Raw genomic sequence first — 12,583 nt, 5'->3', positions numbered from 1 at the left:
GGTGTGTGTAGTATGCTCCCGTTTTGTAATAAAAATAAGTACAAGTGACATACATACAATATGTATAATACAGAAACTGGCAAGGGCAGTTGCCTCTAGGAGGTAAATAACAGTATAGGAAATATTCTCTTAACAACCAGAGGAGCACTTGATTCCGACCGGAAGGAGAGTCCTAAGTACTGCGGTACAGTTGCCTACCTCTTCAAGCATCACGATGGAGTCTCGGAGCACTCCTTTTAAACGATGGGCCTGATCTTTCTTCTTTTGACGATTTTCTGCTCTTGACACCATATCAGAGGCTAAACTGGAAGAAAAATACCATCTTAAAAATCAGGGAATAGCTGCTAACCTTTCATTTCTAGAAATCACCAGTGCTCCATAAATTTGGAAACAAAATAAAAATAGTATGATTATAGAATAGTTAGGAGATCAAAATCTTTAAAACTAGGATTAAATTTTCTGCAACTAAGGAATTATTGAACAATAACAGGTCGGAGGGGAAGAAAAGACTTACTTTAAAGATTTCTCTTCTTGGAGGTGGAGATGGTAAAACAACTGAGCAGCATATTCTATCTTCGACAGCTTCAGAAACAGTGTCACATTCAACAAAACTAGCAAAAGCAAACTAGGCAGAGCAAATCATAGCTGGTTAATCCACTCTTATCCAGACCTAGAGCACTATTGCAGAATACACATGCAAAACCTTCAAAAACTAGTCTATATTATCTAGACTAGTTTCTAATTATTGTTACTTAAATCAATTATCCCTATTGTATGAAAGAAAATACAATAAAGTCCTCAAATAAAGTTAGAAGGTAACTAAAGTGAAAATAAAGTCCTCAAATAAAGCAGGTTAGGACTGTCCCTGGCATTTCTCCTCTTTGCCTGGAATCCCAGCCAACGTTATGTGTGCCGCCCAGCCCAGAAATCTACCAGGTACACTTTCAAGACCTGTTTTTGGGCACTTCTGGCTTAAGCAATCATAAACCCATAATGCTGCACCACAAACAGGAAATGAAGATCAATACGGACTTGATCTTAGGCAGATCGTGATGTACCTGTTATTCCCAGTGGACACCAAAAGAAATTTTTAAAAATTACCATTCAGCATAAATTTCTTCTAGTTCACCTTAGATGAAGTATCAAATCTAAATATACATTAATGGTGTCATATACAAAATGTTACATGCTAAATGAACTTACTGTCGGTTCTCACAGCAGTGGGTATATTTCTTATTACACATATATGGCAAATAGATAGGTGGCACCATATCACATTTTCTGTTAAAATACTGACTTGCCCTTAAAAATATATAGTATTCACCTTTACCCATCCCAAAGATTTTTTTTTAAATGAAAACTAAGCTAGTAGCAAGAAAATAAAATCTATGAAATTATTATGGCAAAGAAACAGTATGTAGACGAACATTTTACCATTTGATATAAATTTCCTATAAATACAAAAGAACACTGATATTTACTATTCAAAACTGTCATAGTGAACTGACTTAAGCAGAATATAAAAACCTTTTTATGAAACTCAAAGGCACAACAAACATTTTCTATGTTCTGAAATCTATAATTAGAAAAACAGCAGATATAAGAACTTCATTACAAAAAAATAATCACCCAGAGTGTATCACCCAGTCAGAACCAATTCAACAGAACCTAATGGACTATCTCAAGACTCACATACAGTAGATAATAGTAGCCTAAACATGACTGGCTGAGCGGATTCCTATAGGATATTCTGAGATTCAAACTAATTGCCCCAGTATTTCTCTCCACATGATCACTTGCATCAGAATAACCTGTGCAGTCAGTGTGTTTTAAAATACTAATTTCTGATTCCTACTCAAGACCTAACGACTCAATCTCTGGAATTGGGATCAAGAAATATGCATTTTTAGCAAGCGATTTCCTATGCACAGTAAAGGTAAAGACCACAGGTCTAATCAAATAGAGTAGCATTTTTGGGATTTCATCAGCCTGCATGTATAAATATTCCCTTTAAATTTATGGAACTTCCCATTAAAAACCTAGATAATAGAAATAAATCAGATTAATTTAGAAAATAAGAACATTTAATGAATGTGTACTTGGTATTTCCTCAAATTTAATAATTCTTCTGAAAATCATACATCAAAAACTATCAACTGAAGCATATAAAATCATTGTTTTTGTAGGCCAAATGGTGGAAATTTCCGCACGATAATATACAAATCCATTCAAATCATTTTGGAAACTGTTAAAAGTGAAAACACAAGCCAAATAAGCATTCAAAACAAATACTTACAAAATACTCATCACCACAATGAGGGCGGTGTTGTAGCTTTCCATTTCCTTTTTCTTTCCTATGTATCACACACACACAAAAAGGCTGCATTAGAATTACGATTGTGATTACAGCCAGTAAAATTTTAATTTCATTTGAAAAAAAACTGGAGAAGAAGTTTTAAAAATTATTTGTAAAGACAAAATGATTTAGGGTTAATTTCCGGTACCCTTTTTTGGTGTCTGATATCCTGAGTAATAGGAAACAAATCTACAAAAAGAAAAACTACATCAGTCTTTCAAATTTGGCCTCTCTTACAAATTAATTTACTCCAAAATTAAGTAAGCAATTCAATACATCATGCGCGATCTCTAGCTAAGTTCCATCTCTGTAAATCTTGTATTTGAGCTAGGTTTATGTAGAAAGATGAGAAGATACCACACAGCTTTATAGTTCTGAGATGGAGGTAATAACAATTAGTAGAGGCAAGATGTCTTCAAAATTGAGAGTTTTGCTGGGCTGGCCCTGACAGTACATAAGGATTAAAAACATATAATCATTGTAGTACATTCAAGGATAAAAATCAAATGTCTGTCAATGCTGGGCAGGAAATTAATGAGCGAAGTATCCAACAGCCAGGGAAAATGGTGGGGACTAGTGCTCTGGGGAGTGCACACTTGGTCTAATGGGGCAGCTACCATTAAATGCCAACTGAATGTTGCTATGAAGAGATTTGGGTCCAGGGATATCAGATCTGAGTTTTTATACAAAAATGTCCAATTTTAAAAATACCATGTGCGTCCAATAAAATACTTCTATTGACCAGATACCTGCCCTTTTGCAACTGCACAAGAGGCATACCATATTCTGCTTCATATAAGTAAACTAAACTCTTTCATCTCTGTTTACCCAGTAACAGCTACCTGTAATATCCCCTTTGACGTCCAAGCCCCCGTCTCCAGAAGAATGCTGAGAAGAAAGTTTAGGAACTGTTTCTGCATTTCGGTTGAATGTTCGCCTTCTCCTTCGCAGGCCACTAAGTTTTCCAGGGTCTTCAATAGACTGGCTTAACACAGATTCTTCCACTAACAAATCTGATTCTAAGAAGGAAAAAAAAAATCTTTAGATAGTAGAGAAACCGTCTCAACTATAAGATAAAGGGGGTTTAGTGGTGGTTTTGTTTTTAGTTTGTTTTTTTAAGCCTTGGTAACTTTAACAACTACTTAGGTTTCTTATGGCCTAGATTCAAACCTTACTCTTAATGAAAAGTTTTGGAGAGTACAGTGATCCCATAATGAGGCTTCGTTATTCTAGGAAGAATATACTGTATTAATAAATGATGGGATCATCAGAGCAAATTTGCCATGTGCTATATTAAATATTAATATAATGATTTCAGTTATAGAAACAGGCTACCCACTTATACTGAATCATTAGAAAGGTTTCCAAGACAGATTGTAGTACTCTACTGTCAATTTCAAAGGAAGGAATAGCATATAATAGTTCTAATTTACAATGAGGGTTTGCATAAAAAAAAGCGTAATAAAGAAAATCTGCAAACAACCTAAAAACCTTATTTTTGTCATTAGGTTCAAACTTTTCCTTCACCGGATCTTTTTATTAGAAGCTCATTAGCCAGTGGCCAAACTAGTTGTTAAGTTTCACTTTCTTTGCTCCAGATTAGGAGTTTAATAATGAAATAACTAAAGAGAGAAAATCAAGTAAATAAAATAATCAGCAAACTAGATGACAGAGAAATTACCCTGAGTTAACTGGCCACCAGCTTTTCTTTAAAATTAATTATGCTCATGTATGTATATATATATATTTTTTTTCTCATGTATATTTTAAGGAATATCCAAACAGAACAACTATATTACTTCCCCCAGTCTAGTGCCCACCTCCCCAATCCATACACATACATGACACCATTGCTAAGTGGTCTGTAGAAACCCAGGAAGCTGCACTGATAAGGAAGGTGTAGGCCCAAGGACTCTCCAGACATCAGTGAACACAAGTCCGTATTTATGACCAAGTTATGTGGTCCCTCGCTGCAGTCGACTTTTTTGACTCTCTGCAGAGGCAGAGAGTGTAACATCTCCTAACTACGTGATCTCAGATACATCTTTTAACCTCTTTCTCTGTATTTCAATATTTCTTCTTTAGTAAAATGGAAAAAAACAATAGCACCTACCTCACAGAGTTGTAATGAGTTGATATTTATAAATGCACAAAACAACACATACAGTAAGTGTTATACAAGTGTTTGTCAGACCAATGAAAATTAAGTTTGAAATTCCAAGCGGGTAGCTGGAACCACTTCAGTAGGAGCCATCCAACGTCTACCAGTTTCTGCTATGAATCCAAATATAGAATCGGTCCACTTTGTTAATAAATGCTATCTTTACAGAAATATATAAATCAAGAAATTTACAAACCAAGCTGTTTAAAATAGCCTTCCAATGAACTCCAGGAATTCTTCTCAATTAAAGATTTGACAATGGCCCATGGCTGTTTTCTGTATTTCAAATCTGTGGAAACTCTAATAAGATAAAGAGAATATTTAAAGAACAAAATCAAGTTATATTAACCTTGCAATTTAATGTAAGATTGTATTCAGTGGAGAGCCAAAAGGATTTAAGGTCATTAAGATTATAAAATTTGTTCACTGACAATGACTCTTTCAAAAATTACTATGTGCCACCAATAATTTCATCAAATTTTTCTTCTACATACGTGGCATTTTATTTCTTTCCTTTCTATTGTCCTGAATTTTCTTTACTTAAATAGCAGGAAAGGCTCAAAATAAATTCTAAATTTTCTAAATGCCTTGGGTAAAAAATTTCCAGAGTCATAAATTAGTTGAAAATAACTATATTAGCTAAGACCAAGCCAAGCATATGATGGCCCATTACTACCTTTCATGCACCAATATGTCTTAATTCTCATTGCAACAGTCATTTATTGCTCACCACATGCTCCTCAAGAACTCCCAGCTCCCTTGCCATTAAACAGGGTCACAAGACTAGTTCTGGCCACTGGACTGTGAGCCCAATTCTACAGCTTTCTCTTCCTATAGCAACAGAAACGACACATGTTCTGTATTGTGCAGCATCAGGATGTAAAATCCTTCATCAAACTGGGCCTTGAGTGAGGAGCCCCACCCCTTTCCTGACCGCTGGTGGACATGTAATTTGGGAAAAAAATAAAGTTTTGTTGTGTAAAGCTACCACTGAGATTTTAGGATTACTACATTACCAGAGCATAATCTAGCCTATCCTGACTAAAACACTCATTTACAGTAGCTCACCTCAGCCGGCATTTCTGTTTTGAAGATGGGATGATATAGTATCTGTTCAGGGTATAGAAATAATCATGGTAAGGGACATCATGTGTCAGCACTTCTGAATCTACCAAATAAAATTGTGCTTCTCGACTTTCTTTATATAATGTCTGTCAAAATAAGATTAAAAAAATTTTTGCATGCACATGTTTAATATATTAAATTCCTTGCCAATTTAAAACACATATACTAGAATTCCTTCTTACAAATAACAAAGGACATAAGAAACTGATATACAAAGCCTGCAGAGCTCCTCTGTTTTGGCTGAGCTATCTATGAATTGAGAAGGGTCCTGCAGAAATAGTATTTGCTGCATTTCTGTCATTTGACTGTATAATTATTTTTTTCTTCTTTTTAGGCATGAGGATAAGAAAGAAACCATATATAAAGGAACCATGTATAAAGAATTTTAAATTTGCCTGTTAAGGGAACAATTCAAAATCAATTAAACAAAGTAAGGACCTCACCCCCCAAAATTCATCAAAGTTAAACCAAACCACCCTTCACCAAAAAGTGAAGGAAGGGGGCTCCAAACAAGGTATTGCTTTCCCTAAACAGGACTTGAAGAAGTTGCTGACCAAATCTTTCTCACTATAATCTTACCTTTTCTACCTATCCTTTACAGTTATCAAAGACTCTCCAATATCAAAATACCAAACTTTCCTATAATGTCTAAAAATCATTTTTAAAAAGTTTAAGTCCTTTTTAACACTGATGGACAGAAACTATAATAACATAATTAGTTCAGATATTAACAGATCTTTTCAAACTGTTTGCAGAACAGATACACTACACTTCAACACAAATTGGCCACACACAAACTCCATTATAAGACAGTGCCATGCTGGTGACATAGTAGAGCATTAAATATAATCTCTTCCCCATAAGTCGCATCAGCCATCTAGTTATTTGCCATGATCCTGTAAATCAGATTCCAGTACTATTCTTTTTTAAACTATTTATTATAGAAAAGTTCAAAGTACAAATGAAATAAAGTACAATGAACCCCATAAGCTCATCAGCCAGTTTCAATAACATCTACTCCTGCCCAACCCTGTTTCATCTGTACTGTATTCCCACATCCCCTCTCTCCCTTTCATTCTCGGACTGGCTAGATTTCTTTTAAAGGATATCCCAGACATAAATATAATTTCATCCATAAATACATCAGTAGATGCCTCTTTATAAATTCTTCACTATATCTCCTTAAAAGGTAAATATTCCTTTCTTTAAAATATAGCTACATACCATCATACATAAAAAAATTAACAATTCCTTAAATCTCATAATACCTTTTCACGGTTAGTTTGAATTAAGGTTGGATTGATATGGTTCAAATGCCTCTTAGGTCTCTTTTAACCTGTAACAGTTTCTCCTCCCTTTTTCCCTTGCCATTTATTTGTGGATATTGTTTTGTAAACTGATGACTATAACAGGCATCTTCTCTCTTTCTATATGAATGATTCTTTTGAAATATTGACAGAGTACACATACCTGTTTTTCAGTGGCAGCAGTGCATTTTCCAGTAAGTGGATTATTAAGGATTATAGTGTAGGTCATGGTTCTCAGTTGATCACCTCCAGGTTCCACGTTCCAAGGGGTAGATACTACATCTAATCACAGCAAACATAAAATGAGTTAGTTCTGGAATTCTGAAGGGTATGACTTGAAATGGAATCAAAAGAGGTAGTTTTTGAATTATTTAAATTTTTATTTTCAACCAGTCCAAAAGTAAAATTAAATGTTAGGCATATCCCCCATCTCTGATCTATTGACTTCGAAATTGTTATCTATTAATACACTTTTTTCTTTTTTTTTTTAGAAGACAATATTAAAAGTTGGTTCATCCATAGCCTTCTTTTTAAAATCTCGAGAAGAGAAGTAATGGCATCAGCCTTATTATACAGAGACAGAACAACACTTCAACATTTTCATCATTGAGGACAAAACCTTGAAAGACAGTTGTCATTATGCAACAATATGACCATGACCCCAACTTGTGGAGAAATCACATCAGAAGGGAATCATATAGTGAGAAATCATGTAATGTTAATAGCTTATCTGCTGAATTTTTTTTCCCTAGGGCAGAGAAAAGGGTTTATAATACAGCATGGCAGAGGCCAACTCCTTGATGAGTATGAGGAAAGATGCCTGCCAACCCACTCCACCTAGGAGCTGAGAAGGGAATGTTTCTTATCTGATTGCCTTCGCCAGTGAATCAAGACCAGCAGATTATCTCCGAGAACTCTAGCACACCAGGACAAGAGCTGCCAGGATGTGACTCTAGTCTCAAGTGCCAAAATTTTTAATAAAGGATGGGGAATGGAATATAAATAACTACATAACCTTTTCTATATTAAGAAAGCTGTAGGATAATCTCTCTATTTATGACAAGAACTTGGTCAAATTCTCTTTTATTTGCTTAGCAACAACACAATGTGTAAAAACACACTTTGAACAGAAATATGTCTTTAGGGGATAGCACTATACATCAAAGGTAACAGCATCATGAACTCTATTCAAAGATCTAAATCACCTAATGCTGTTAGCACAAATGGACTTAGGCAATTAGTATGTCTGACTGTTATTCATTAACAACCTAAAATAAAGGAGCCTTATCTAATCCATTACCCATCATTAAAGGAATGAAGCCAGGCTTTATGACCTATCCAATTTTACTCAATTTCTTTCTGACAGCTAGGCTTAGAGATTTAATAAGAGATCCTGAAGCTGTCTGTCTGTTGGTATCTGGAAAAACATTACAACCAAGTTTAAAAACAAAAATCACAAACCATGGACTCTATCATCCAGATTTTGCTGTAAAAAATACTTAGGTGTACGTGAAGGAAGAGAAAAAAATTCTAAAATACTTTTAAAAGATTATTTTGGTCATATGTCAGCCTGTTTCAGAAAAATTATACAAATAATCCATTGTGAATCAGCAATAGAATTTAAAGATATCATTGAATTCTGCTGTTGAAACTGCACACTATTCAAAGTTACCATCAACCAGGATAATAGAAAAGTATCTGTCTTCCAGTTGTATTTTCACCAATGTTACCAACAAGCCTACTGAATATCATGTGCCAGAACATCATCTAAGTAACACCTTGGAATAGGCAAGTAACCAATACCTAAGTAAAGTTCAGCATGATGTAAAAATACTGGGGATAAAATTATAAGAAAAAATGGCAGCAGTATACAAAAAAAAAAAAAACCTAAGCCATTTTGATATACTGAGTTGAAGTAATAAAAAGTAGGAAACAGAATACTTTAAGAATCTTTTAGTGTAATAAAGTTTTAAAATTAGTGAATCTTCACACCCATTAAGATGGCTATTATCACACACACACACACAACTGAAAATAACAAGTGTTGGTGTAAAAGTGGAGAAATTGGAACCTTTATGTATTCTGGTGGGGATGTTAAATGATACCGCCACTGTGGAAAACAGTATGGCATTTCCTCAAAAAATTAAACACAGAATTACTTTACGATTCAGCAATTCCACTTTTAGGTATATACCCAACTGAAAGCAGGGACTCAAACAGATGTTTGTACATCAGTGTTCAGAGCAGCACTATTCACAAAAACCAAAAAGTGGAAGCAACTCAGAACTCCATGCCTATATGAATGGATAAACAAAATGTGGTATATACATACAATGGATTATTTAGCTTTAAAAAGGAAGGAAAACCTTGGATAAACCTTGGAGACATTATGCTAAGTGAAATGACAGTCATGAAGGGACAAACATTGTATGATTCCACTTATTGGAGGTACTGAGGGGTAGTAAAATTCACAGAGACAAAGTAGAATAGTGGTCATCGGGAGGAGGGAAAAATGAGGAGTTATTATTTAATAGAGAGTTTCAGTTTGGGAAGATGAGAAAAGTTCTGGAGCAGGATAGTGGTGATGGTCACACAACAATGAGACTGCCCTTAATACTACTGGAACTGTACACTTAAAAGTGGTTAAAATGGTAAATTTTACTATTTTATGAACAGTTTAGAATTTTAAAAAAAGATGTATTTAGGTGATAAATATGTGGGTTTTACTATAGTATTCATGCAACCTTTGAAGGTTTACATTTTTCAATGTTAAAAAAAGTTGAACAAAAAGACTGAAAACTGAGCTCTGAATTATAAAAGTAGTGTCATAACTACATAGTGTAGTGTCATAAACATAAAAGTAGTGTCATAAACAAGACTTAAAGGAATCCCTATTTAAAAGCTCCCTAATTAAAAAAAATAGATTGAGTAAATAGCCATTTTAGTGCTGAAATTAGATTAAATCCACAAATAATGGACTATAGAAACATTTTTCATTAAATTCATAATATTTTTAAAAAGAAGCCTTTGAAACCCATTCTCAAGAAATACAACTTGGATTACCAGGTAACAAGTTTAGTAGATAGCATGGTGTTGTATAATCATGAGCAAATTACCTCTTTTGGAGAAAAACTTCTAATTCTAGGTCTAAACAGCAATATGCCCATAATTGTTTAGATTTAGAATTAGCCAGAAGCCTTTGCTTCCTGAAGCCACTTATTAGATCAGATAGCAAATATATTCATCCATACTGAAGCCAGATATGACATCAGACACTAAATGCAGCTGCGATTCAAAAAACTTCATTTAGTACCACCGTGGAGTAACATGCTAGTGCCTCATGGGCCTTTTTCAGCAATATCAACAGGCATCATTTTAGAATATTAAGAGAAATAATGTATCCAACTCTTCTGAAATACCAAGTTCTACAGCCAGACATGAATAGCAGGAAAATATACAATAGATTGAGAACAGATATAAGTTAAAGAGAAGCTACTGAGTGAAGAGGAAAATTTATATCCTTCGGATATTCGACATTTTTAAAACTGGAAGAAGAAAAAATAAATAAATGATTTTTTAAAACTATGAAATTCTTAATATAGTCACAGGACTCAATTAATAGCTATCAATTTGAAATCTCTTTGCTACCCTATTATGAAAAATAAGAAAAAAATCATATTTTATACCTAAAACTCATGTCAATGATTATATAACCTATGAATAAGTGATTATGGTTACATAAAAGTTTCAAATAAAGGAATAACATCTAATGGTTAATAAAATGACTAGATTATAAACTGTATTTAAATTGTAGAATAACTTTCTCTTTGACTAGGTCAAATGATTCACCTTATATGAATCTCTACTGCTACTATTTTCTAATTTTATATAGCAAGTTAAACCATGTGCTCCAAACATTTATAGAATATCTTGAATTATTTAGGATAAATTCAGTTTCAAACTAACCATAAGCTTATTTTAGATGTTTACCAAAATAGAACTTATAAAACATAATCAATGAAATTCTTTTTATAATGCATTCCCTCACTGGAATTTTTTTGGTATTTTCATTGAAGTATGCCATAGACAATGCAATCTCAAATGTACAACTCTGTGAATTTTCACAAAGAAAACACACACGTGTACCACTACTCAGATCAAAGTAGAGAACTTTATCAGCATCCCAGAAGCCCTTTCCCAGCCTTTAACCACCCAACTCTCCACAATCATAACTACTATGCTGATTTTATAGCCATATATTAGTTTTGCCTGGTTCTCATTTATATAAAGAAATCTTTTCTGTCTGGCTTCTTTTGCTTAACGTCATATTTGTGAGATTTACTCATATTGTTATAAGTAGTAGCAGTTTGTTTTGATTGCTATATAATATTCTTTTGCATGACCATACACAATTTGTTTATCCAGTCTATTACTGGTGGATATATTAATAGTGCTGCTATAAATAACAGCACATGCCATTCAGAGTACACATGTACCATTTCTGAAGGATACTTAGTAGAGAATTGCAGTATCAGAGAGAATGCATATGATCAGCTTTAGTAGCTTCTGCCAAAGCATACTGCAAAGTGATTGTACCAATTTACACTCTACTGGCATCAGTTGTTCCACAACGGAACTCTTTAAAATGGGGTCCAATCCAAGTGAACTGCTACATTAATAAATAAATGGAGTTTTAGTTTTCCAAGAGTCTGAACTTTATTGTAGGTAGGAACTGACTAACTGAACAAGTATACTGTTTACATGTAAATTTAACCAACTTAAAAACTAGTTTATACATCACCAAAATAAAATCAAATCCCCCCTGACAACATAAATCAATTTATGTAGGCTTAACACTCTAAAGATAATAAAATCTTCCCAAATTTATCATTAGATAAGAACACAGGAACCAACCTATTATATTTCTAGAATTGGCAAATCTCTGCATGAAGCGTGAACTGGTGAAGAGCAATTCAAACATTTTCTCAGCACTGATGTGAAAAACACGGTTGATATAAAGTCTTCCATGAAGATCTTTCTCAGGAATATTTTCTGGGGAAACAAACAAACAAACAAAAAAAAAAAAAACAGAACCAAAAAGGAAGAAGTCAAGGAAAAGTCATTTCGAGGTTTTATTATTTGCTTGTTTTCAGTTTTTAAATGTGATTAGTGATCAGCACATTTCAGGTCACAATTAAAACTCTAAATCGGTGTTATATACATACGTACAATGTTATAACTATACATAAGAATATATAGTTAATTAAACTATATATGATCAATATTTCAGTTGTCAACACCCAAAAGATAAAGAAGTATTTAACTTGAATGATATCAAACTCCCGTAATATATTGTTCAAAAGGATATTTCAAAAGTGACAAGGGCAAGACGGAGATTCACAGAGTAGTATCTACCACAGCCATTAGCAGCTCATATTTCTGAATGCCCATACTTCCAGTAAATATTGTCAAGACTGGATCTAAATATCTGTTGCACTCATTAACATGCTACCCTGAATAATCTTTCAAACTTGACTTAAAGCTAACTGCCTCTGAGTTAAGTATCATTGTATTTACAACCTATTCTTACTACCACACATTAAAAGTAAGAAATCCTTCTGAAAAGTATGCTTC

At 33.8% G+C, this 12,583-nt stretch overlaps 1 protein-coding gene and 1 non-coding gene across 5 annotated transcripts in view; both read right to left on the bottom strand.

The window, feature by feature from the left end:
* GRAMD1C (GRAM domain containing 1C) overlaps positions 1 to 12,583 on the bottom strand; it is a 75,319-nt gene that overhangs the window by 6,367 nt on the left and 56,369 nt on the right. For all 4 annotated transcript variants that reach the window (XM_039843046.1, XM_039843045.1, XM_039843048.1 and 1 more), the window contains 8 exons: positions 11,864 to 12,001; positions 7,113 to 7,231; positions 5,586 to 5,728; positions 4,714 to 4,817; positions 3,199 to 3,375; positions 2,297 to 2,354; positions 515 to 625; positions 199 to 304 (listed from right to left, as the gene is read on the bottom strand). In XM_039843046.1, coding sequence (XP_039698980.1) covers positions 199 to 304; positions 515 to 625; positions 2,297 to 2,354; positions 3,199 to 3,375; positions 4,714 to 4,817; positions 5,586 to 5,728; positions 7,113 to 7,231; positions 11,864 to 12,001 — 956 coding nt within the window. The remainder of the gene's footprint in view (positions 1 to 198; positions 305 to 514; positions 626 to 2,296; positions 2,355 to 3,198; positions 3,376 to 4,713; positions 4,818 to 5,585; positions 5,729 to 7,112; positions 7,232 to 11,863; positions 12,002 to 12,583) is intronic.
* Positions 7,803 to 7,912, bottom strand: LOC120586898 (small nucleolar RNA SNORA3/SNORA45 family). Its single transcript, XR_005648830.1, has one exon. It is a non-coding gene; the product is annotated as a small nucleolar RNA SNORA3/SNORA45 family (small nucleolar RNA).

This window comes from Pteropus medius, unplaced genomic scaffold (assembly GCF_902729225.1).
Source record: "Pteropus medius unplaced genomic scaffold, Ma_sr-lr_union100, whole genome shotgun sequence".
Lineage (NCBI taxonomy): Eukaryota > Metazoa > Chordata > Mammalia > Chiroptera > Pteropodidae > Pteropus > Pteropus medius.
This window is presented reverse-complemented; position numbering and strand designations above follow the sequence as displayed.